At 43.2% G+C, this 27,200-nt stretch overlaps 1 protein-coding gene across 3 annotated transcripts in view; it reads right to left on the bottom strand.

Annotated features, from left to right (window-relative positions):
* The window catches only part of pik3cg (phosphatidylinositol-4,5-bisphosphate 3-kinase, catalytic subunit gamma), a 37,007-nt gene extending 10,244 nt beyond the window's left edge, over positions 1–26,763 (bottom strand). Inside the window, exons 1-6 of one of the 3 annotated variants that reach the window (XM_072558186.1) lie at positions 26,542–26,763; positions 19,758–21,791; positions 14,973–15,038; positions 14,636–14,861; positions 8,069–8,172; positions 1,134–1,280 (exon numbers count right to left, since the gene is read on the bottom strand). In XM_072558186.1, coding sequence (XP_072414287.1) covers positions 1,134–1,280; positions 8,069–8,172; positions 14,636–14,861; positions 14,973–15,038; positions 19,758–21,776 — 2,562 coding nt within the window. In that variant the 5' untranslated portion in view covers positions 21,777–21,791; positions 26,542–26,763. Of the gene's footprint in view, positions 1–1,133; positions 1,281–8,068; positions 8,173–14,635; positions 14,862–14,972; positions 15,039–19,757; positions 21,792–26,362; positions 26,426–26,541 lie in introns of those variants that run through there. The other 2 variants (XM_072558187.1, XM_072558188.1) reach the window with 2 other exon arrangements.
* Between the last annotated feature and the right edge of the window lie 437 nt (positions 26,764–27,200).

The raw sequence follows: 27,200 nt of genomic DNA, 5'->3' as shown, positions 1-27,200 counted from the left end.
AAAATTAGTTTCAGGGATGAGAACCTTGAATTTTTATATAGGTGTGATAAAGATGTTCAAACTCATGATGGGTCTAAACAGAATAGAAAGGGTGAAACTGTTTCATGTGTTAAAGGATCAAGAATAAGAGAACATAATTTTAAAGTAATTGGAAAACAAATGTTAAAGTGACATGAGACTGTTTTACACAGGGAGTGACTGATGTGTGGAATACACTGCCCAAGAATGTGGTGGAGGCAGATAATTGATGCATTAAGAGAATTGGATGGTTATTTGAAAAGGGAACAATGTGCAGGGTTGCTGAAAGAAGGTCTGATAATGACACTAAGTAAACTGTTTATTTGGAGAACAAGTGCAGGTACAATGGGCCAAATGGCTGCTTTCAGTGCTGTGAGAATTCCACAGTTCTGTCCCTTTGGTACTTTGATCTCATGGAAACTTGTAAAATCCTGAGTGACCATTACAAGATAGATGCTGAGAGATTGGTCCTGGCCTCTCCAACCAAGGAAAGCATTTTCACGTTAATGGGGCAGCTATTTACACAAGAACTAGGAGGAGGAGCAATTGAGCCCTTTGAGCCTGCTCCAACATTTAATATGATCATGGCTGATCTCATCTTGACTAATTAAAAATCTCTCTACTTCCTCCTGAAATTTACTCAATGTCCAGCATCCACTGTACTCTGGAGTAATTTTCTGTAATTCCACGGATTCACAAAAGTAATTTCTCCTCATCTCTGTTTTAAATCTCCAAACCCTTATCTATCCTATGAAGAGCTTTATGATATTTATTATGTTAAAACGTTAAAGTGATTGATTTCAAAATGAATTATTTACATTGAGGGCCCACCAGCTTCTGCAGTGGGACTTTAACCATGTGCCCAGCACACTATTCTGACATGTCCATGATTAGTCAAACGACGTTATTACTATGACACCACCTTCGCCAAATGAGAAGTATTGAGTAGATCCACGAACATTATAGTGAAGACCATTGAAATGCAGACCAATTGAGTGAACAGTAGTGTGCATGAGGCCATTACAATGACAGATGCTGAGTTACAATACTGTACAGGGTGAATAATAAGAAATGAGAAAAATCTAAAATTCATAAAGAGCATTTCCGAGCATCACCTGGATGATCAGCATGTCCTGCCGAAGGTCATCTCCGTGTTTAAAGATGATTCCAATAGTGTCCTTGGATATGGAGGTGAGGTCTGCACACTTGAACTCTAGCCATAGAGGCTTTTTCTTTGATGGCATGACCTTACATTTATCCACCTGCAAAGCAATTAACAGAAAGCCAAGGTGAGTTTGGTGAATTCTTTCATTCTGCATTCTGGTGGGAGTTTAAGTATATACACTGATTACACAAATCAATCTATGATTTGGCTCTAGGTGTGAGATGTAGTGCACAGCAATATCACAAAAATCTGGTAGGTGGACGCCTTAACCTTCACTTTACCACATCTCTCATGAATTTGATGATTTTTAAGTTCAATCTTATTATTTACACCTCAAAAGATTGTTCAAATTTTCAATTTATGGAAGTCAAATAACTTAAGTTTGTGTATAATTTCAGGTAGACCTGAAATCCTCAGGTGTTTCTGAGATGCTCCAATACTGGAATGGTCAACAAGTGAAATTGCTTGGGGAAATTGACAAGACTGCCTTGTAGCTTCCCAAACAGTTGCTGTGTTAGATTTGTCACCATACCACTCTGCACAGAGTTTGCTGCACTCAGGATGTACAAGAAGTGGGTGCGATAGTGAAACAGTGTATTTCTGATCAGAGGGAGTCACAATCAAATCAACCAGACCTTTATTCGGTGATCCCTGTTTGGAAAATGTACCTGTGAGTGTGTATATGGCACTTTAACAAGGTGCTGAAGAGTGTCTGACCACTTTGAGCCAGTATATTTAACAGATCAATGTCTATGTGTTGAATTAGACAGCGAGAAACATTCGGAGATTTACAAGGATTTTATTGTAAATCTATAGTTTAGCAGAAACACCAGTTTCCACCTTTCCCTTTCCAGAAGCTAACTCCCCACTGGGGAAGAAGCCAGCTCTTTCAAAAAAAATCAAATTACAAACAGAAACAAAATCTGCCCATCAGTATACTGTGATAAGCAGAATTTTTTTACAAAATCAAAAAGGAGGAAGTTAAGGAGACTAAATCAAAAAAGTAATGCAGGAGGAAATGATACACCCATCTCCCATGACACTCATCCATCCCTAAAATTTTCAAAACTACCAGTGGACACCATATGCTTCCTTTCCAAGGTCACTCGTCATGAAGGTATCCGTTTTAAAAGAGGCAGGCAGTTGGGAATATGACCATCTCTGTGCCTCACTGCTGGGACAGTGTTGATGGCCACATTTGCCAGGAATGGGGGCAAGGCCCATGAGGAAGAACTCTGATCTGCAGCATCCTTCCACACTGGGCACCCAAACATTCAGAAAAATTCAAGTTTTTTTTTCAATTTACAAAACCCACAACCCATTTATCAAATCAAATTACAAACATGTAACAAAAGCAAAAAATGCTAACAAAGGAAACTATTTTTTTTGAAAAGCTTCTCTTAAATTTTGTAAACAAACCACCTAGTTATCCAATCATGAAATTAATAAATTGCAAACACTGTCCACCAAATGGCAGTGTAAGAATAAGAAAGTAAAAAGGTGGGGAAACAAGGAAGGGGTTAAATCAAAATGGAGGGGAACTATGGTACTCCACCCCCTGTGGCGCCTGTCTCTGTGTAAATGCCTCAAGGTGAATTCTGCTTGCTCCCTCCCCACCAGGTGTGAATGCAGCCACAGAAGAGGGGTGGGCAGTTGGGAAAAGAACCCAGCTCTTTTCTTTATAAATAAACCCACTAACAATGAGACCAATCACCCAACTGACAAATAACAAATTACCAACACTGCTAACAGGGGCAATGTGACAATAATAAAAATGGCAGAAACACTCATAACATTTAAGAAGTATTTAGATGTGCATTTGTGATGCCAAAGCATACAAGGCTGTCAGTCAGTGCCTGAAAACAGGATTAGAATAGGTGCTCGTTTTTGACCAGCGCAGACCATAATATCTTATTGGAGCAGATTTAGACCTGTTGGCTGGTTGAGTCTGCTCTATCATTTGATCTTGGCTGATATGTTTCTCAAACCCATTCTGTTTTCTTCCTGTACTCCTTGATCCCCTTACTAACCAAGAGCCTATCTATCTCTATCTTAAATACACTCAATAACTTGGCCTCCACAGCCTTCTGCAGTAATGAATTCCACAGATTCGCCACCTTCTGGCTGAAGAAATTCCTCCTCACCTCATTTCTAAAGAGTCAACCCTTCACTCTGAGGCTGTACTCTTAGGTGTTAGTCTCTCTTACTAGTGGAAACATCTTCTCCACGTCCACTCTATCCAGGCCTCTTAGTATTCTATACATTTCAGTGAGATCTCCCCTTCATTCTTCTAAACTCTGTTGAGTACAGACTTAGAGTCCTCAACTGCTCCTCATATAAGCTGCTCTTCATTTCCAGGATCATTCTTGAGAACTTCTGGACCCCCTCCAAGACCAGCACATCCTTCCTTAGATATGAGGCTGAAAACAGCTCACAATATTCCAAAGTCTGACCAGAGCCTTACACAGTCTCAGCAGTACATCTCTGCTCTTGTATTCTAGCCCTCTTGAAGTGAATGGTAATATTACATTTGTCTTCCTAACTGCCAAACTAAATCTGTATGTTAACTTTAAGGGAATCCTGAACTGGGACTTTTAAGTTCCTACCTGCTTCAGATTTCCAAAGCTTTTCCCTGTTTAGTGTGACGATGCTGCTCCTTTAACAAGGTTATGTTTTCTTTGTTTTTTTCAGAGAGGTCGTAATAGACACAGACTCCTAAAAGTCTGGGTTTGGATGGGTTTGAGGGCCAATTTCCTTATAGTTAACAGACACTGCCTTAGGCAAAATACTTTTAAGTTTAAAAAAAAACACTTGTACATTGAAAGGAGAGTTGAAAGTGTGGTGCTGGAAAAGCAAAGCAGGTCAGGCAGCATCCAAGGAGCAGGAGAATCGACGCTTCAGGCAAAAGCCCTCCTGATGAAAGGCTTTTTGCCCAAAACGTCAATTCTCCTGCTCCTTGGATGATGACTGATCTGCTGTGCTTTTCCAGCACCACACACTCTACTCTAGTCTCCAGCATCTGCAGTGCTCAGTTTCACCCAACGAAAGGGAAGTGGCTAGTCCAGTTTAGCATTTCTCTGGTTTGGTTTGGTTTTAGCACAGTACAGTGGAAAAAAGCTGGACCCAAAGAAGCAGGTCCACGCTGCTCTCTCTCTGACTTCTCTCCTGTAAGACCCTGTGTTTGATTTTACCTTTTGTGCTGAGGGGTGTTTATGGGGATTATTCCAAGTATTGGAAACAGCATCATTAAGTTGGGATAATCTGTTGTGTTTTCGGATAGGTTAAGTTATTCTATATTCTGTTCCCTTTTGTTTGTGTTTCATTCAGTAATCTTGTAAATAAATTCTGTTTTGTTTTAAACTAAGTGGATTGACCAGCAGCATCCCTCCTGGAATATCTGTGTTACACCTGCTTAAAACAACTAACAAAGTTAGGGTCTGGGCTACTTTCTTGAAATGTTTTGTGGGAGTCTGGCCTGGTCCATACATTAGAAAATAGCCTATGCCTCTATTTTTCCTACCAAAGCTCATTATGTCATACTTTCCAACACTGTATTCCATCCGTCTCTTCTTTGCTCACTCACCTAGCCTGTCCACCTCCTTCTGCATCATCCCCACTTCCTCAACACTATCTGAACTTCCATCTATCTTTGTGTCATCTGCAAACCTAACAACAACGACCTCAGTTCCTTCATCTCGATCGTTAATATGAGTTGTGGTGTCAACATGGACCTCTGCAGAATTCCCCTAGTGACTGGCTGCCATCCTGAAAAGACCCTTTATCCCCACTCTCTGCCTTCTGCCAGTCAACCAATCCTCTATCCATTGGCAGTACCTTGCCCTTAACACCATGGGCTCTTATCTTATTTCGCAGCCTCCTGTGCAGCTTCTTTTCAAAGGCCTTCTGGAAATCTAAATAGATCACATCCCTGGGTCACCTTTATCTAATTTTCTTGTTACCTCCTGAAAGAATTGTAACAGTTTTGTCAGGCATGACCTCCTCTTGATGAAGGCGTGCTGACTCAGCCCTATTTTACCCTGCACTTCCATGTACTCTGCAATCTCATCCTTAATAACGGACTGTAAAATCTTACCCATGACTGAGGTCATACTAACCAGCCTATACTTTTCTGTTTTCTGCTTCCTTCTCTTCTTAAACAGCGGTGTTACAGTACCCATTTTCCAGTCCTCTGGGACCCTCCCTGACTCCAATGATTCCTGAAAGATCACCATTAGTATCTCTGCAATCTCCTTAAAAACATCTAGTCTGGATGATTTATCAATTTTCAGACTTTTCAGCTTTCTCAGCATTTTCTACTTAGCGATGGCAGCTGCTCTTACCTCTGTCCCCTGACTCTCTTGAAGTTCTGGTTTGCTGCTGGTGTCTTCCACTATGAAGACTGATGCAAAGTATCTATTCAGTTCCTCCACTTTGTCCCCCATTACTGTTTCTCCAGCCTCATTTTTCAGCAGTCCGACATCCACTCTTGCCTCTCTCTTATGTTTTACATATACTAAAAAATCTTGTGCAATCTTCTTTTATATAAACCACAAGCTTACCCCAGATTTCACTGTCTTCCCCCTCATTGCTTCTTTAGTTGGACTCAGTTGGCTGAAGGGCCTTTTCTCTGCTATTGACACTGTAACTCAAAGATATTTTTAAATGACCTGTTCAGAGATGTTATGATGCACCTCTCTGGAGGAGGTGGGAATTGAATCCAGACCTTCTGGTCCAGAGGTAGGAACACTAGCACTATGCCCTAAGAGAAAATAACTCAGTTTTAGATTAGATTAGATTAGATTATTTACAGTGTGGAAACAGGCCCTTCGGCCCAACAAGTCCACACCGCCCTGCCGAAGCGTAACCCACCCTTACCCCTACATCTACATCTACCCCTTACCTAACACTACAGGCAATTTAGCATGGCCAATTCACCTGACCTGCACATCTTTGGAGTGTGGGAGGAAACCGGAGCACCCGGAGGAAACCCACGCAGACACGGGGAGAACGTGCAAACTCCACACAGTCAGTTGCCTGAGGCGGGAATTGAACCCGGGTCTCTGGCGCTGTGAGGCAGCAGTGCTAACCACTGGGCCACCGTGCCGCCCACAAGTTCTTCTCTTTTATTTTACCTTATACGCAGAAGTGTTCTTACACACAAATAATCCTTTTATCCCATCACCAAATCACCTGTTTGACTGATTAAACAAGTAACAAATTACAAGCAATGCCTGCCCAGGCATAGATTAAATAGTCCCTTGCTTAGCAGGGGTTATCCATCGGAACAGAAAATGCTTCGTAGCAATTATGGGGAGCTAGAACCTTAAGGGACAACAGCAGCTTACAGACCAGAACACAAGTCATCCTCGATCCCCAGGATTCTACTTCAACACACCACCATGTTCCCTGGAACCCCCACATGCCAGGCCTTGTTATCACATGGTCTGCTCTTCCACACAACCCATTGTTAGCCACTAATAGTCACTCTTCACCGTCCTAGTCAGGTCCTTATCCACTCCTTTGACCAAATGTTCGTCTCTCTCTTTGAGGTCTATCTCCAGCTATTGTTTAATCCTTATCCCCTCTCCCCACCTGATTCCTGAAGAAGGGCTCATGCCCGAAACGTCAATTCTCCTGCTCCTTGGATGCTGCCTGACCTGCTGCGCTTTTCCAGCACCACATTTTCAGCTCTGATCTCCAGCATCTGCAGTCCTCACTTTCTCCTACCATCAGTTCTGAGGAAGGGTCACCCAACCTGAAACATTAACTCTGATTTCTGTCCACAGATTCTGCCAGACCTGCTGAGATTTTCCAGCAATTTCTCTTTTTGTCTCAATCCCCAGAGTTAGAAGATAGGTGGAGGATCCTGTGGAAAGAGGTTTTATGTTTTCGTAACAACACGTAAGAAAGGCAGTGGGAAACACTAGATTTCCTCTTTCTGATAGTCACATTTCTCATTGCAAACTGGAAGTGACAGGTTCCAAGAGGCAATTGAGGAGGAAGGCATAAGACAGGCTGACTTTGGGGAAATTAGCAGAGGACCTGTCCTTGGGAGATCGCCTCTACTACAAACAACAATGCCCTTTAAAGAATGTTCTGGTAGTGAAAGAAGAAATGACCAAGTTAGACACATGTTGCTCAATGTACACGTGAATGATTAAACACCACTTCTTCCATTCTTTAAGGACAATCTGTGCCACAGTTAGTGTTCAACTTAGATATTCCAAGGGCTATTTTGGCCAAGGACTGAAAGTAGATATGAAATGGGTGTTGTACTATTAAGAAAAGCTGGATTTAGTCTGGATCTTGCTGCCAATTTTCAGACTCATTGCTGATTCTCACAATCCCTGCTGGTGCTGAAACCATTTCTCATGAGATGCAATTTCCCCGGAGCAATATTTGAAGCCTTCACTCTTTCTTTTTCTCTCCCCCTCTTTCTCTCACACACACACACAAACACATGAGAGAAACCCTGGCAGGATAGCTCTAGGAATTTAGCTCAAGTGAATTCTTGGCAGAGACTCCCACAATATCCTCTTCAAAACACCACCAGAAAAATAGACAATAAGATATACATTTACATAGCAACAAAATCCTTTGTAACAATGTTCAATCCTAACCAGTGGTCACTGTTAGGTGAGAGTACTAGAATAAGTGCTAGCCACCAAACCTTATTAATGAGAATGAGCAGATCATTTAAACAGAAATTAGCCCCTTAACAATTCTCTGGGTGACAGTTTCTAATGCAAGTTTCAATTCCTTGAGGTCTTGCGTTGAACACAAGCTAAACTGACACTTTAGCACCAGACCAAATCTTGGCCATTGCAGAGACTCTTCAGCATCTAAAATATCCAGAGAGAAGTACTTATGTAAAGTTTGACCTACCACAAGAGCACCTGCACGGAGGCCAGGGTCATATGGAACTCGGAAACATTGTGGGAAACCAGATGATTGCAGCTTCTCAAGTTTGTGTCTTAACTGCGAGATCGCTACAAATAAAAGAGATTAATCAGAAAGAAAACACACCGTACACTTCTCAGCTTTTCTGTAAAAGCCATAAGCTCAGAATTCCCATGGCAGGCACAGCTCAGCTGGTAGCACACTCCCTTCTGAGGCAGTGGGATCCAGTTTAACTCAGAGATCAACCATAAAAATGCAGGCTGACACTCCAAAGCAATAATGGCGCTCTCTCGTGGAGTGCTGCTCTGTCAGGAATGCCATCTTCAGAATAAAACACTAATCCAAGGCCCTACGCTGTCACAGCTAAACAGAAAGCATCCAATAGTGCTGTTTGATTCAAAGCAGAGGAGTTATCCCTGGTCACTAATAGAAATGATTATCTGGTGATTGTTACATTGCTATTAGAGGGAGCTTGTTGTATTACCATAGTAACTACAAATATTTAATTGGTTGTAAACAAATAATCTTTGGGACACTTCAAGTTTGTGGAACTTTCTATAGAAAGGTATGTCTTTTTTCCCCCTACATAACTATCACCTCGCATTCCTGGTTTACGCTGCATGTATTCTAGTACCTTGATACCCAGGGACCTAGGTTCAAATCCACCCTCTGTGTGGAGTTTGCACATAGTCTCTGTGTCTGCATGGGTTCCCTCTGGGTGTTCCAGGTTCCTCCCTAAGTCGAAAGATGTGCAGGTTAGGTGGATTGGTCATACTAATTGCCCATAGCGTTCAGGGACATGCAGGCTAGGGGGGATTAGCCATGGAAAAGGCAGGGTTAGAGGGATGGGGTGAGTGTGGGTGGAATGCACTTCGAGTCCACACTGACCCCTCCCGAAGAGCTGAATGGCCTGCTTCCACACTGTGGGGATCCTGTGATTCTATGACTCCTCTCCTGTTCCTCACCTACTTGGTGTCCCTTGGCCACAGCTTCTGCATTTTTTATTACTAACACTTGCTTTTATTTCTCCACTGCCACTTTGAACTCATGGTTAATTTTTGTATTGTCAGAGTGGGAATCTGATATTCAGTCTTGAATGAGACATCATACCCTCCAGTTCAACATTTGCAAAGACCAAAGTCTCCCTACAACATGCTTTGTACCCTTGCCACTGATTCCACCTTCCTCCCACAGTTCGAGCTACATATTTTTACTGGAATATAAAGTGGAAAAATTGAAGTTTAGATACTACTGCTTTGCAGAGAATGTACCAGTTGTTTTTTAACAACCTGAATGAAAAGTCAACTCTCATGTCCACTTACTGATGACAGGTAACTTGTGGAGAATCTGGCTTTAATACTTTTAAGAGATAAACTGGCACTAGATGTCTTTGGATGAAAAACTGCCGAGCAACATCTTTTGGATAGTTACGTTCTAATTTGGCACAGAACTGCTCTACTCAGACCTCTAGAAAACCTACAAGTCAAAATCAACACTCTTTTATTTTCTCTTTCTCTCTCGCTCCGCACCCCCTCCTCCCCAACCCCCAGTAGAAATGAAACATGAAACAAATCAAAAGACTGCAAGGAAGAACTTTAACTGAAGCAAAATCCTACTTCCAGCAAACCAGCTACCAAATTGAGGGCTGCCACCATTAACAACATATTTGAAGTGTGTCTATTTTAATGCAAGTGTCAGGAGTAAGGGTGATGAACTTAGAGCATGGATCAGTACTTGGAGCTATGATGTTGTGGCCATTACGGAGATTTGGATATCACAGGGGCAGGATCGGTTGATGGATGTTCTGGAGTTTAGATGTTTCAAAAGGAATAGGGAGGGAGGTAAAAGAGGTGGGAGAGTGGCATTGCTAATTAGGGATAGTATCACAGCTGCAGGAAGGGAGGTCATTGAGGAAGCTTTGTCTACTGAGTCAATATGGGTGGAAGTCAGAAACAGGAAATGACCAGTCACTTTATTGGTAGTTTTCTATAGATCCCCCAATAGCAACAGAGACACACAGAAGCAGATTGCGAGGCGGATTTTGGAAAGGTGCAGAAGTAACAGGGTTGTTATCATGGATGACATCAACTTCTCTAATATTGTTTGGAACCTCCTTAGTGCAAATAGTTTGGATGAAGCAGATTTTGACAGGTGTGTCCAAGGAGGAGTCCTGACTCAATATGTACATAGGCCAACTAGAGGGGAGGCCATATTGGATTTGGTGCTTGACAACAAACCACGGTCAGGTGTCAGATCTCTCGGTGGGAGAGCATTTCGGTGATAGTGCTCACAACTCCCTGACCTTTACTATGGAGAGGGATGGGAGCAGATGGTATGGGCAAGTATTTAATTGGGGGAGGGGGTATTACAATTGCTATTAGGCAGAAAATGTGGAGTATAAATTGGGAACAGATATTCTCAGGGAAATGCACAACAGAAATGTGGAAGTTGTTTAGGGAGCACTGTGAGTGCTGGATAGGTTTGTCCCACTAAAGCAAGGAAGGGATGGTAGGGTTAAAGAACCTTTGCCTCACCACCCACTTCACTTTCAACAACATAGTCTACAAACAAACCAACATCACACCCATGGGATCTCCGCTATCAGGATTCATAGCAGAAGCGGTAATGCAAAGGCTAGAACAAACAGCCCTACCAACCATCAAACCAAATATCTGGGTCCGCTACGTAGATGATACCTTTGTCATCACAAAACGAAACAAGATAGAAGAGATATTTAACATCATCAACACCACCCTCACAGGCATAAAGTTCACCAAGGAGGAAGAAACCAACAACAAATTCGCATTCCTGGACGTCGCAGTTGAAAGAAAGGACAACGGAGAACTACAAACCTGCGTATACAGAAAACCGACAAACACTGACCAAATACTCAACTACACCAGCAACCATCCCAACACACACAAACGAAGCTGTATCAGAACACTGTTCCAACGAGCCAGCACACACTGTAGCACAGACGAACTTTGGAAAACAGAGGAGAACCACCTATACGACGTATTCAAGAAGAACAGATGCTCAAAAAATATAGTGCGCAGATTCCTCAGGAACAAACCATGACAAACAGACCAAACACAGCCATAAACCCTAACCACCTTACCAAACATCAAAGAAGTTTCAGAAATAACAGCCAGACTACTAAGACCCCTCGGAATCCTAGTAGCACACAAACCCACCAACACTCTCAAACAAAAACTAACAAACTTAAAAGACCCAGTACAACCCATGGACAAAACCAACGTCATCTACAAAGTTCCATGCAAGGACTGCCACAAACACTATGTAGGGAAAACAGGAAGTAAGTTAGCCACCAGGATACACGAACACCAGCTAGCCACAAAAAGACATGACCCCCTCTCCCTCGTAGCCCCACACATGGATGAAAAAAAAATTTTGACTGGGACAACACATCTATCCTGGGACAGGCTAAGCAAAGACATACCAGAGAATTCCTAGAGGCCTGACACTCCAACCACAACGCCATAAACAAACACATAGATCTAGATACCATCTATCAACCCCTCAGAAAATGAACAGGAAATGACATCACCACAAACACCAGGAACCCCATCCAGGAGAAAGATATAAATAGAAAGCAGGAGACAACAGCTTCGCTTCACTTGGAACGATGTTACCTAGCCAGGTAATGAAACGTCTGGGTATCAAACCTCCAGCTCAGCGAGCAAACCTACACCCTAGGGTTAAGGAACCTTGGATGACAAGAGATGTGGAACATTTAGTCAAGAGGAAGAAGGAAGCTTACTTAAGGTTGAGGATCAGACAGGGCTCTAGAGGGTTACAAGGTAGCCAGGAAGAAACTATCTGGGAGAGCTAGAAGGGGGCATGGATCAGTACTTGGAGCTATGATGTTGTGGCCATTACAGAAATTTGATATCACATGAGCAGGATGGTTGTTGGATGTTAGGGGTTTAGATGTTTCAAAAGGAGGTAAAAGAGGTAGGAGTGTGGATTAAAGAAAACCCCAAGGCATCTGCACTAATGTGAGGAACAAGAGGATGGCCAGAGTGAGGTTGGGCTGATCAGGGATAGTGGAGGGAACTCATGCCTAGAATTGGAGGAGGTAGGGGAGGTCCTTAATGAATACTTTGCTTCAGTATTCACTAGTGAGAGGGACATTGTCATTTGTGAGGATAGTGTGAAATAGACTGAGAAGCTCAAACTGGTGATGTTAAGGAGGAGGATGTGCTGGAAATTTAGAAAAACATGAGGATAGATAAGTCCCCTGCGCCAGATGGGATATACCCAAGGTTACTACGGGAAGCGAGGGAAGAGATTACTAAGTCTTTGGAGATGATGTTTGTGTCCTCACTGTCCTCTGGAGTAGTGCCAGATGATTGGAGGGTGGAAAATGTTATTCTCTTCAAGAAAAGAAATAAGGATAATCTTGAGAATTACAGGCCAATTAGACTTATATCGGTGGTGGACAAATTATTGGAGAGGATTCTGAGAGACAGGATTTATGATTATTTGAAAAAGCTTAGTTTGATTCGAGATAGCCAACATAGATTTGTGAGGGGCAGGTCATGCCTCACACGCCTTATTGAATTCTTTGAGGATGTGACAAAACACATTGATGAAGGTAGAGCAGTGGATGTAGTGTATGTGGATTTTAGTCAGGTGTTTGATAAGGCTCTCCATGGTAGGCTCTTCACAAAGTAAGGAGGCATGGGATACATGGAAACCTGGCTGAATGGATACAGGATTGACTGGCCCATAGAAAACAGAGGGTGGTAGTAGATGGAAAGTATTCAACCGAGAGCTCAGTGACCAGTGATGTTCTGCAGGGATCTGTTCTAGGATCTCTCTTCTTTATGATTTTTTGTAAATGACTTGGATGAGGAATTGGAAGGGTGGGTTAGTAAGTTTGCCAATGACATGAAGGTTGGTGGAGTGGTGGATAGTGTGGAGGGCTATTGTAGGTTGCAATGGGACATTGACAAGATGCAGAACTGGGCTGAAAAGTGGCAGATGGAGTTCAACCTGGAAAAGTGTGAAGTGATTCATTTTGGAACATTGAATTTGAATGCAGAATATAGAGCACAAGGCAGGATTCTTGGCAGTGTGAAGGAACAGAGGGATCTTGGGGTCCACATCCATAGATCCCTCAAAGTTGCCACCCTAGTTGATTGGATTGTTAAGGTGGTGCATGGTCTATTGGCTTTCTTTAGCAGGGGGGATTGAGTTTAAGAGCCACGAGGTTATGCTGCTGCTCTATAAAGCTCTTGTTAGAACACACTTGGAATATTGTGTTAATTTCTGGTTAGCTCATTATAGGAAGGATTATAGGGACATTTAAGTGACTCTTGGATAGGTACATGGATGATAGTGCAATGAAGGGTATGTAGGTTAGTTTGATCTTAGAGTAGGACAAAAGGTTGGCACATCAAGGGCTGAAGGGCCTAAACTATGTTGTACTGTTCTATGTTCTATATCAGTAGCAGAATGCAAAACAAACTGTGAGAAAGGGACTTCATTCCAGCTCGTGGTTTGGTCTCTTGATCCACAGAATTTGTTGTTCTTTTATCTGTTTTCCACTAAATCTATTTCTGCATAGCTCCCCATTTATTAATGAATGTATGTATGTTTGTGTTAAAATGAGTATCATTTAAGTCTTCATATTAGTAATTATGAACTTGAATCAGATCACAACCACTACCTTCACTCACTGTTATCACTGTCACAGCTGCTGCTGCCACACACCCCAATCATCCCCCCCCGCACCACGGCCAACCACACACACATCATGTACAAGATACACTCAGTAACTCAAAGTCTATAAGGACAAGGGCAGCAGATACTTGGGAACACCACCATCTGTAAGTTCCCCTCCAAGCCACTCGCCATCATGACTTGGAAATATATCATCATTCCTTCAGTGTCATTGGGTCAACATCCTGGAGTTCTCTCTCTAACACCACTGTGGGAATACCTATATCAAATGGAATGCTGTAGTTCAAAAAGGTAGCTCACTGCTACTTTCTCAAGGGACGGTTAGAAAAGGCCATCAAAGACTGGCCTTGCCAGTCTTGTTCACATCTCATGAGCGATTAAAACTGGAATCACATCCAGATGAAAGGCCAAGATTTAACCGTTGGCAAACTCTGCACGAACATTTAAGAGTCTTTATTTTAATGTTAATCCAGAAGCTGAGACACCATAAAATCAGTCAATTCAAAGTAGGTGGTGGGGTGCTGTGATCAAATGATTAAATTTTAAAAGTTTATTTACACATTTACAATTTATTTAAACACAGCCCTGTCCACATGACACAACAGAAGTCATCTCTTACAATTACCAGAACGTTTCTCAGTGAAAGTAGGAATCTTTCACCAGCTCAATGTAAGTCAGCGGACTGCAGTTCCACTTTCCAAATTCCAGTCACCAGGAGTATGGTTGATGGAGAGGTCCTGTGTTAGCAGCTCTCCAATCTTCCCCACTTCTGACTGTGACTTTATGGCATTCTCTATCTCCCATGTTCTCCAGCCCTTTGCCTCCAGACATTTACAGACATACCTTGAGCTGAAACGTCATACTTGTCAGCAGTGACATTTTTAACCTCCAGTGTGACTTTGTGCAGGGCCTCCATCACCTTGACTTGCTTCATGAAATCCATCAACATGGCTTTCCCACAACCCCGGAGATAGGCTTCCAGAATGACAGCATAGCGCTGTCGATAGTGCATCGATTCAGCCACTTCACTCCTCAGAAACCAGAACAGAAAATGGCCAGTTCGTTTACTCTAGCAGGGAGTCAAAAGTTAAGGCAGAGTTTTAAACAGAAAAATAACCTCTCTACATGTTTCTGCGCATAGAGAAATCAAAATGCTCATCCAATCAACAAATATACTCACTCTTAAGGCTCGTTTGAGGAGGAATCGGGCTAGGGCACTGTCATGGTAAGGTTCGAACTTGACTGCCTGAAATTAGTTTGAAATAATACATGCATAAGTATGTATTGGGGCACGTAGCAACTTAAACTGGCCTATCTTATTTGGATATTGGATGTGGGAATCATATGCTCTGTACTTATTACCCATCCTGAATGGTTCTGGAGAAGATACTGGTGGGTGGCCTTCTTGTTCTGTATGTTGTTCCACAATGGCATTAGGGAGGGCGTTCTGGGATTTTGACCCAACCACAATGAAGAAACAGCGATATATTTCCAAATCAGGATGTTGAGTGGCTTGGAGGGTAGTTTGCAGAGGGTGGTGTTCCCATATATCTGCTGCCCTTGTCCTTCTAGATGGAAATGGCTGCAGGTTTCACAAAATTTGACAGTGAGCTACATCAGGAAATATTGGGACAGGTTTTCTTTCAGATTCGATTAGATTCGATCACTGACAGTGTGGAAACAGGCCCTTCGGCCCAACCAGTCCACACCGACCCACCGAAGAGCAACCCACCCAGACCCATTCCCCTACACCTAACACTACGGGCAATTTAGCATGGCCAATTCACCTGACCTGCACATTTTTGGACTGTGGGAGGAAACCAGAGCATCTGGAGGAAACCCACGCAGACACGGGGAGAGTGTGCAAACTCCACACAGAGAGTCACCTGAGGATGAGGCAGGAATTGAACCCGGGTCTCTGGCGCTGTGAGGCAGTAGCTAACCACTGTGCCACCGTGCTGCCCACCAGGTGATCAGGGATATATGTTTAAGGAGTATCCTAAAGGAGGCATGAGAAGTAAAGAGATGAACAGATCTTGGGAGAGATTTAGGGTTATGAAAAGTGAAAACTTAGCCAAGGGTGATTGAGGAGAGGAGACTTATTATCCATGAGATCAGGTTTAGAAAACTGTTAGCGTCTTTGCAAAGTTATAGGGTTGAAAGAGGTTAGAGACCCAGAAAAGCATGAGGTCATGGTGGGATTTAAACTATGAAAAGAAATTTTAAACTCAAAATGTGATGCACCAAGTAACACTGGATCAGGAAGCAGAGAAACAAGGTCTGGTGTAATACCAGACTCAGCCAATAGAGGTTTAAATGAACCCAGGTGTATTAATATGAGGTTCTGGTGTATATTGGACAATGTCTTATATTGAGAGTGTGGTGTGCATAAGGGAGTGTGTTGCAGTGAAAGTGTTGGTGTAGAAGAAGAAATGTCTTATAGTGAGAGTTAAGGGTATTTTAGGGAGTGTATAACAGTGAGAATGTGGGGTATATCAGGGAGTGTTGTAAGTGTGGGTGTGGGGTACAACAAGGAGTGTGTTATAGTGAGAGTAAGATATATTGATAATGTTAGGAAGAGGGATTTATCAGAGAATGTGAAATACTGATAGTGTGGGGTAAATGAGAGTGTGTTAAACTGAATATGTGAGGTTTATCAGGGAGTGTGTGTTATTGTGGGTGTGGACTATATTGGATTGTGTGTTGTAGTGAGATTGTGGGGTATATCAGTGTGTAAGATACAGTGATGGTGCGGATTATATTGGAGTGTGTAACAGTCTGGGTGTGGGGTTTATCAGGGAATGTGAAATATTGAGGTTATATGGTATGTGAGAGTGTGTGTTATAGTGAGGATGTAGGATATATCAGAGGGCGTACTAAACTATGAGTGTAGGGTATACCAGAGAGTGTGTTGCAGTGCAGGTGTGGGGTATATCAGAGTGTATGTTTTATTGGTGCAAGTGGGGAGTATTCATCACATTCCTGATTTATACCTTGTAGATGATGGACAGGCTTTGAGGTGCCAGGAGATGAATTAATTGCTGCAGTATTCCTATCCTCTGACCTGCTCTTGTAGCCACTGTTTATGTGGTAAGTTCAGTTGAGTTTCTGGTCAATGGTAATCCCAAGGATGTTGATAGTGGGGGATTCACTGATGGTAACACCATTGAATGTCAAGGGGCAGTGGTTAGATTGTCTCTTAGTTGAGACAATCATTGCCTGGCATTTATGTGGCCCAATGTTACTTGCTGCTTGTCAGCCTAAGCCTGGATATTGTCCAGATTTTGTTGCATTGAACACAGACTGCTTCAGTGTCTGAGGAGTCGAGACTGGTGCTGAACATCATGTAATCGTCATCAAGCATCCTGACCTCTGATCTTATGATGGACGGAAATCATTGGTAAAGCAGATGAAGATTCTTGGGCATAGAACACTAGTTAATGAAGTTGTGATGGGCTATTCCAGACAGTCTGTTACAGTGAGGGTGTGGGGTATATTGGAACATATAGTGAAGCTGTGGGTTTATAACAGTGTATGTTACAGTGAGGGTGTGGGTTTATAACATAGTGTATGAGAATGTAGGCAGTGTATTGTAGTCTCTGTGTGGGTATATCAGAGTGTTGTTATAGTGTGGGTGGGGGCACATCAGGGAGTGTGTTATAGTATGGATGTGGGGTATGTCAGAAAGTGTGAAATACAGAGGATGTAGGATATGTAAAGTATATTCAAAATATACTTTATTCATTGAAAATATCTTTATATACACACACAGTCACAAACACAGTTCAGTTCTTTATATATCAAGAAAACAAACAAACATTGGAGTTTACCTCTATCCTGTGGGTGTGAGCTTTATCAGAGTGTGAGATATAGTGAGGGTATGGGTTTATATAGCAGTGTGTGATAAAGTAAGGGTGTGGGTTTATATGAATGTGTGTGATATAGTGAGGGTATAGGTTTATATGAGTGTGTATGATATAGTGAGAGTGTGGGTGAATTTGAAGAGTGTGTGATATAATGAGGGCATGAGTTTATATGGGAGTGTATGACATAGTGAGAATGTGGGTGTATATGCGAGTGTGTGCTATAGTGAGGGTTTGGGTTTATATGAGAGTGTGTGATATAGTGATGGCATTGAGGTATATCAGGGAGCGCGTTCCAGTGAGGGTGCTGGTGTATATCAGAGTGTGCGTAAACGTGAGGGTCTGAAATAAAAACAGAATCCGCTGGAAAATCTCAGCAAGTGTAGTAGCATCTGGAGAGAGAGGGGCGAGGTTAACATTTTGAGCCCAATGACACTTTTTCAGAATGTAAAGGAGCTGGAAAACTTTTATGTTGTTGATGGAGGTGGAGGAGGAGCTGGTTTAATAGTTTGTGTGGATACTCGAAGGGAGTGCTGGAGATGGTGAAGGAGAGATAGAGATGGAAAATAGTTGCAAATGTTAGGAGAAAATGGGTCCGCTCTGCTGAGAGCAAGGCCAATGGGACATAAACAAGAAACAGCCAGAGTGGAATGAGGAATACAAGAAAAATGGAAGTTATACTCTGAAGTTGTGAAATCAATACTGAGTCCAACAGGCGAATGCTTCATTGGAATCCTATATCAGGGTGAGGATGGGAATGTTAGTTTGACATCAAAGGTGGAGGGGGGGGTTAATGAGATGGTAAGCAACTAGAAGATCAGAGCCAATCCTACAGACAATGTGGAATGTTATACTGAGTTGGTTTTGTTTTCTCAATCCCAAGGACAGATACTGGCACAGTGGAAGTTTTGCTAGACTGGGTAATCCAGAGTCCGAGGAAAATATCAGGCAACTGGTAGAATTTCAACTCAATTAATAAAAACCTGGATGATGAAGCTTGCCTCTGTAATGGTGACCAAGAAATATCATTCACTGCTGGAAACATTTGGTCTCCTAATATTCTTCAAGGAGAAAATCTGCTATGAATTCCTGACCTGGCCTATTTGTGACTCCAGACCCATTGTGGTGGACTCGCAAGTGGTGGGCGACATGGTGGCACAGTGGTTAGCACTGCTGCCTCACAGTGCCAGAGACCCGGGTTCAATTCCCGCCTCGGGCGACTGTGTGGAGTTTGCATGTTCTCCCCGTGTCTGCGTGGGGTTCCTCCAGGTGCTCCGGTTTCCTCCCACAGTCCAAAGATGTGCAGGTCAGGTGAATTGGCCATGCTAAATTGCCCGTAGTGTTAGGTAAGGGGTAGATATAGGGGTATGGGTGGGTTGCGCTTCGGCGGGGCGGTGTGGACTTGTTGGGCCGAAGGGCCTGTTTCCACACTGTAAGTAATCTAATCTTCTAAAATATCTGAGAAAGCCTTTCAGTTGGAGGGCATAAGTAATAAGCAATCGTGCTGGTGTTGCCAACAATGCCCCTATCCAGTGTAACAGTAACAAAAATCTTCCTTTGTTCCTGTGTATTATTCTTTACATTCTTGTTCAATGGCAGTCTGACAGCAACTGGCCTCAGTTAAATTCCCATTTCGGTTAGATTGTGAAGCCTGTCTCCAACACGAGGGTGAAAGACAACCGAAGATTATCCTTATGTAAAGAGTAGAACACCTGCTGGTAATTGAGATATGCAAAGCCATTTTAATTGTCTTTTATTTTTCCCTGACCTGTTCTCAGGGTGCTGCCATTTGCTCGAGTCTCATTTCTTAAGTATGAAATTAATCAGGAATTCATTGTGTATGACAGCTTGTGATGGGATGATCTTGATGGGTACGAACAATGAGCTCAGTTCCAGGCTAATGCACCAGGGATACATAGGACACTGGGTAACAATGAGGTGGATAAACCCTGGGTGCACCTTTCCCCTGCCAATGACCACTACACCTACCCCAAGCTCATACCTGCTCACATCGCACTGATTGGTTTAGGTTTGCATAAATCTCTTCATCAGTCAGACCTCCACTTTCATTGCACACTATGTATAAAGGAAGGTTATTTTACCTGGACTAATTGTAAGAGATATCGCAGCACCTCACTATTGTCCAATGTCTCCAGCTTTTCAACAGCTAGTGCCCGAACACGCTCATCAGAAAATCGGCAATCCAGAAGCTGCATTGCAAGTCCCACATCCAAGGGACTGCTGTTCCACATCTCCTGTTTGTCTAAGAGCTGCTGGGTTTTCAGGACCACATCCTGCTGCCCCCATTTTACTGAGCTCAGAAACTTGGGGTAGGCCTTAGGCTGCCTCATGCACTCGTGCCTGAAATGCCAAAGTAACTCTTTGTCCTCAGTGCTGAGCGGGTTCAGGGGGTCAGTGCTGATGATCTCTTCGAACTGCTTGCGGAGCTGACTGTGCATCTCGTGGCCCACCCTCTCCAGCTCAGCGTCCTGACTCTGACAACTTCGTGGGAGAGTGATTGGGTAATTGTATCTGTCCAGGAGGATGCAGATAGCCATGGAGTTCTGCTTGTCAGGGTTGGTCGCCGATGTCAGCTTGTCAGCCTCAATTGTCCCTTGTTCTTCACCTTTATCAGGAATTTTCCACATGTGCAGTACATACTCCCCTTGTCGGAGGAGTGATCGATGATCAATCACCAACAAGTTGACATAATACAGCATATGGTTCTTGCTCTTGGTGTCCCAGGCATTGTCATCTTGAGACTGGAAGGTAGACTTCATACTTTGAACTGGTGCTTTACCGCAGTAAACCTGAAGATTCAGTCGTGCCCCTCTGGGTAGGTCCTTGACTTTAATGTCAAACTCAAGCCAAACATTCCATAGCACTTCCTCTGTAAAGGCTTTTGTAAGGGTCCTTTGCTGGGCCAGCACCTGTTGCCCGTGCAAGATACTCGCTTCAACAAAGACGGTCAGCTCCGTGTTCCGTGGGAGCACTGGAATGTCAATGCCAATAATCTTCACTCGGAACTTTCTGTCACAGTCCCAGAGGGATATGGTGAAGACTTTGTCATGATCTCTTCCCTCGAGAGTTAACTGCTGGTGGGATCCAGTAACCCCAGTGCAATCATCCACAAGAGGCCACTCTTCCTTCTGCACTTCATCCATTGCTGGATCCGGGGGTACGTCAAGGACAAAGTGAATTTCCTCGCCATTCTTAAGGCAGTTTCTTACCCAGTGGAAATCCTTTATTGGGTTGTTACCAACGATGTAATCCTCCCTGCCACAGACCCGAAGGACAAAGTGCTCCTCGTTGTGGTTCTCCGAGATTTCCAGCAGACCCTTCTTGTTGGCCACCTTTTTGAAGAAGTTCTTCAGAATGCTTTGTGGTGTCTCGTCAATGGAAACCTTTATCGTCAGGCTTGTTGTCCCCCTGTGAATAACGATGAATATGTTATTGTTACAGATCTTATTGAGCAGATATTCAGGCAGAGGCTTCGAAATGATCCAAGGATCCATTGAGTAGAGCCGAGGGTCCCTGCTGGCTACCTCATTGAGCTGGGGGGTGATCAGCTTCCTCCGGGTGAATTCCAACTCATCGTCATGTACATTGCTCACATCAGTGACATCATACCCAATCAGGTAATTCAAATCGTTTTGCAATTGCAAGGATTCCTTTGAGGTTTTCGTTTTCTGGGCCAGGTGAATCTTACCATTGTTCCTCTGCAGTGTTTTCCAGTAGTTGATGCAGTCCAGTGTTTGGATTACCTGATGCTTGTCATAAATCTCGTACCACTGACCCTTCTTCTGGTACATCAACCTGAACTGGTCAGGGCTGAGCTTCTGGTAGAAATCTGGGCAAACGCTCATGCCACCAGCTTTCACCCAAACCTTGGCTTTCAGTTGCTCCACTGTGTAATTGCCAGCCACCTCTAGGCAGAGCTTCTCATGGACATTGTTGAGCTTGTTGCGTGTGGGGAGGACAAACTCAATGGCCAGCTGCTCCAGTGAATAGTACTGCATGGTCCTGGTTGTGTTAGCTCGCATCTTCCGCCTTCTCCTTCTGTTTTCCTCTCTCAAAACAATGGGATTATCATTGTCATTGTCATTCTTTGGCTGGTCCATGCCAGGGGTAATCTGCTGAGGAAACAAGCAAAAGTGTTGATATGATAAAGCACAGAAGCACCAGCCAAGTTACCCGTGGGACACTGGGACACAAAGTAACAGCCCACACATGAATGTCTTATTCCAACTCATCCTCTTGCCTTCTTCAAAAGACACTGACCTATTATGGATTCATTTCCAAAAGAGACTATCTTTTATCGGATGGTGTTGACCTTGATTTGTTGAGTAGCACTCTTTTCTTGGAATCAAAGGACAAAACTTCAAGAGCCACTCCAGAGCCTTGAGTCTGTAATGCAGGCTGATACAACCAGGCAGTGCTGAGGGATTGCTGCACTAGCAGCGAAGCCCTCTGTCAAATAAGGCTTAAAACTGACACCCAGTCTCCCCCTCAGGTCACTGCAATGACCCAATAATACTATTTCAAACTCAGACCCAGTCTCCCCCTCAGGTCACTGCAATGACCCAATAATACTATTTCAAACTGACACCCAGTCTCCCCTCAGATCGCTACAATGACCCAATAATACTATTTCAAACTGAGACCCAGTCTCCCCTCAGATCGCTACAATGACCCAATAATACTATTTCAAACTGAGACCCAGTCTCCCCTCAGATCGCTACAATGACCCATTAATACTACTTCAAACTGAGACCCAGTCTCCCCTCAGATCGCTACAATGACCCATTAATACTACTTCAAACTGAGACCCAGTCTCCCCTCAGATCGCTACAATGACCCATTAATACTACTTCAAAGAAATTTCATGTATTTCCATGTTATTATCATTCTGTTCCTGGTCATGGTGCTTTGGTCACGTTGCCTGCCACATTTCCTACCTTACACTGGTTGCTCAGACTGGATCCCTTAATCATCGAGAGATCTCAGGGGATCTCTTCATTGAAGAAATCACACTGGATCTCTTGACCGTTACACTTTATAGGAATACCTGAGTTGCTAAAGTCATGTTAAAATGTGATCTGTATTCATGGTTTTTACTAAACTCGAAGATCTGTAGTTTGTCACTGAGCTAAGTGGTTTGTTAGATTACCTGGTCACTCGGAAGTTACTTTTTGTCAGAGCTTGCTTTGCATGAATGAGCTGCCAAGTTTCCTACATTAGGTGTACATTTTGGGGCGTGTTAAAAGGTGATGCATGTCGTTCTTTCAATCATTACCGTCTTGATACACTGACCATTTGTAATTCCCAATACTGAAACTTTTGTATTTCTTAGATTTATGTTCCTTTATAAAACCCTCAATCCTATTTTCTCAGTCAGATGTTTACCTAATTCTTTATAAACAAAGTTTCAGTGGACATGTTATTAATCTCTGATCCTGGAAGTCTGATCTGAAACTAAAACAGAAAACACTCCAACTCAGGCAGCACCTGGGGAGAGACAAAGAGAATGAGTGTTCCAGGTTTCACCAGAACAGACACACTTCTTTTTTTGCAACTGTATTGAGCATGGGGAAAGAGAGAAGGAAACACTCCAGTCCACAAACCCCCAGAAAGTTGGTTCAATCTTATAATCGATATCCAGGAGACAGTGGTAATATCACTAGACTAGTAATCCAAATCTTCTGGGGAAAAGGGTTCAAATCTCACCAGGGCAGATGGTGAAATTTGAATTCAGTAAAAACCTGGAATAAGAAAGTTAGCCTAAGATGGGTGATCAGGTTGTTAGAGGTCCACCAGGTTCACTAATGCCCTACTCCATCCTGATTGATTTACATTTGAATGTAGACCCGCAGCAATGAAGAGTAATAGAGCCAAGCAACACAGAAACAGATCCTTTGGTCCAACACATCCATGCCACCCAGGTTGCCAAACTAAACTCGTCTCATTTGCTGTTTTTTGACCCAATGTGGTTGACTGTTAACTGCCCTCTGGGCAATTATGGATATGCGATAAATGCAGGCTAGCCAGTGCTGCCTGTGTCACATGAATGATTTTAATTTTTAAAATTACAACACTAGATAAATTCATTAATCAATCACATCTGCAATATCCACGCCTTCCTGACCTGTTTGGCTGGTGCCTCTTCCTGATCATCTCCCAATGAAAACATGGTTGCAGCAATTCTCACCTGAAGCCTAAGAACTGTCTATAATGCCCCTCTGGATGGTAAAGTGCTGGGAAAATAAGTGCAGTAAAACCCAAACGCAGGTAGGTTTTGAAAGATTCCAGTGTGATCAACCAGCATCAGTAAGTCTGTCCTTCCCTCGGGGAGAGATTTGTTTGCAAGGGTTGGTCACGCTTTGTTTGATTTGCATGGTGTCAAAATTCAACAAGCACTGTGGGCTGCTGTTAGCAATCTAAACAGGCAGTGCCAACACGAGACAAATGAATCTTTACCTTCTTTATTATCTTCATAAAGTATTTGTATGAAAACTTTTTAAGTGTCTTTCTCACCCCTCTTCCTCCATCCGGTACCTGCTCCCATAAATATTGCTTTAGTTTAGAGGCTTCTATAACAAAACACTCCAACTAATATTTGCTAACTAGTTTAGCAACTTTCTCTTTGGTCTGGCTGGAATACAAAGTCTCCATTTGACTATGTATACTCTCCAAACCAAAAGAAGCAGAAATGCAAATAGCAGTCTGTTTTCTTCACAGTTAGAAAATCACACAACACCAGGTTATAGTCCAACAGGTTTATGTGGAAGCACCAGCTTTCGGAACGCTGCTCCTTCATTGGGTGGTGTGTGTGACTCTGTTACTTTACATTGCTGCAGGTCTACATTCAAATGTAGATCAATCAGGATGGCATTGGTGAACCTGATGGACTTTTAACACCCTAATCACCCAGCTTAGGCTAGCTTTCTTACCACAACCACAACCACCTGATGAAGGAGCAGCGCTCCGAAAGCTAGTGCTTCCAAATAAACCTGTTGGACTATAACCTGGTGTTGTGTGATTTTTTTAACTTTATACACTCCACTTCAACACTGGCTCCTCCAAATCATGTTTCCTTTGGGTGTGCGCACTCTCCCCAGATATACACACTGACAATAATCCAGAGATACAGGTTGGGAATGTCATTGAATGTATGGGGTCCTGTTGGACCATGTGCAGCTCCAACAACACAGGTAGTCAGCAAGTATTTATTCACCAGGACCATCATTTCTGTTATTTTCTGGCTTCCAGTTCTGGAGAGTCATACTGGACTCAAAAACGTAAACTCTGTTTCTCCCTTGACCAGGGCTGCCAGACCTGTTGAATGTTTTCCAGCACTTTGTTTTTATTTAGCTTGAACACTTGTTTGGAGTACCATTGGAAGATTGCCAAACTCCAATGATATTCAACCTTTCCAGCTCAATCAGTAAGCAGGGCTGGCTGGCCTCTAGTACCCAGGGGATGACCGTGGGGCAGTGTGGTACTGAATTACCATCACTATCACACAGAGAGAAACAGAACTTCAATTTATATAGCACCTTTCACAAACACTTGCACTTCCCAATGCAGTGCACAGAAGGAGGCCACTCAAACCATTGTGGCACAATTTTGTCAATTAAGTACTTTTTTTTGTTGAAATATAGTCACTGTTATGTCAGTAAAACAGCAGCCACAAAGACAGATTCCACAAACAACAAAATGATGATGACCAGGTCATCTTTATGGATGGCAGTTTAGGTCCGAACCCCAGGGAGAACTCATCTGCTCTGAACAAATGCCGTGGGATCTTTCATGTCCACTGAAAGGACAAATGGGACTTGGTTTAATGTTTCATCTAAAAGATAAGCTCCTTCAACAGTGCCACACTCCCTCTGTATATCACATCACAGCATCAGATGAGATGACGTGCTCAAAGCTCTACAACAGGACATGAGTCCACAAGCTTGTGATTGTGACTAGCTGAGCCACAGCCAGCCCCTTCATACTGACTCATATGATTCACCGAAACTCAGACTGATTGCAAGTTCCTCTCACCACATCTAACACGGCCTTAAAGTCAGATATTCTGTTCACTCCACCTGAGACAGTACACTGCTGACCACTGCTCCAAGGGAGAACTGCCTTCACATGGAAGGAAGACTCAGTGTCCTCTGAGAGACGGAGGAACATATAAAACCCCTCTGTTGTGCAAAAGGGTTTTGTGAGCTGTTAGTGGGATTTCGGAACTACCCTCCAAGGATTGGAATTTACTCCAGGAACAACTGGCTGGAGCTTTAGAGAAATGTTTTCAGGATGTGGCAAGACCATCATTATTGTCTGTCTTGAATTGTCAGGACAATCCTAGCCAAACACCTCAAATTTTCACCGTTAAAATGATCATAACCATACTAGCGGCAGTTATCGCTCAATGGCATAAGGCAGAAAATTCCAGGAGTTTGATTCGAGCGAACTCTTTCCACCAAGGGAGAGGAGAATGCTGATAGGAAGGAGTCATGAAGAGCTGCTTCCATCCCTACAGTTCTGACTAATTTGAGAACAGCAGCAGCAGAGGCCTTGGACCTAGTTCCTCTCTCTCCTTCCAACCCAGTTAAGCACTAGGAAACTGAAAGAGGGAGGGATTCAACGTTAATTCATATTACTATCTCATCATTGAGCAATCTTCTCAACTTTGTTCAATACAAACACTTACGTTTTTCGATGCACCTAGTTTCACGTTAGTGGATCACTTCAACGATCCATCACAGGATCTGGGTGACAAAAAAACACACACACACACTGCAAAACCACTCCTCAACTTCCCCATTTTAAAACCTCTTTTCTGCTCCAGATTGGAGGAAATGAGACGCGAGCAGAACCAAGTCAACTTACCTCCGCGTCATGGGTCTGCAAGAGTACGGGCTCTCTTCACTCGACAATGTGACGGCTCAGCCATAGCCAGCCTGTTCATGTCGCCACGACCCTCTCTGCATGGTTCAACAGCGTCGGCACTTTGTGGTGTCTTCACGATCACCACGTACCAGCCCCATAGAGGAAGTGCTGCAGGAGTCAGGAAATGAGAGCAAACCACAGTGATTCTCAAGACATTTACTCAATCACAAACATTTGCTCTGAGTAAATGAGAAGATAGGAACTGTTGGATGAGAAAAGACCAAGGTCCATCTAATTTGCTATCATCCTTTTCTTCTTTTTCATTCAAGGGATGTCAGCATCACTGGCAAGGACAGAATTCGGTATTACCCTTGAGGTGGTGATGGTAAGCCATCTTCTTGAACCACTACAATCCATGGGGTCCAGTTACATCCTCAGTGCTGTTAAATAGGACAGTCCTAGATTTTAGGAGGCTTGGAGGGGACCTTGCAGAGGGTGAGAATTCCTGTACACCTTGTTCTCCTTGATGGTTGAGGCACAGATTTGGAAAGTGCTGCTCAAAGAACTTTGGTAAGTTGTGCAGTGCATCTTGTAGATGTTACACATTGCTGCCATCAGCTCTAGATGGGATGCCAAACAAACCATCTTACCTTAATAAT

This window comes from Chiloscyllium punctatum, chromosome 39 (assembly GCF_047496795.1).
Source record: "Chiloscyllium punctatum isolate Juve2018m chromosome 39, sChiPun1.3, whole genome shotgun sequence".
Taxonomy (NCBI): Eukaryota; Metazoa; Chordata; class Chondrichthyes; order Orectolobiformes; family Hemiscylliidae; genus Chiloscyllium; species Chiloscyllium punctatum.
This window is presented reverse-complemented; position numbering and strand designations above follow the sequence as displayed.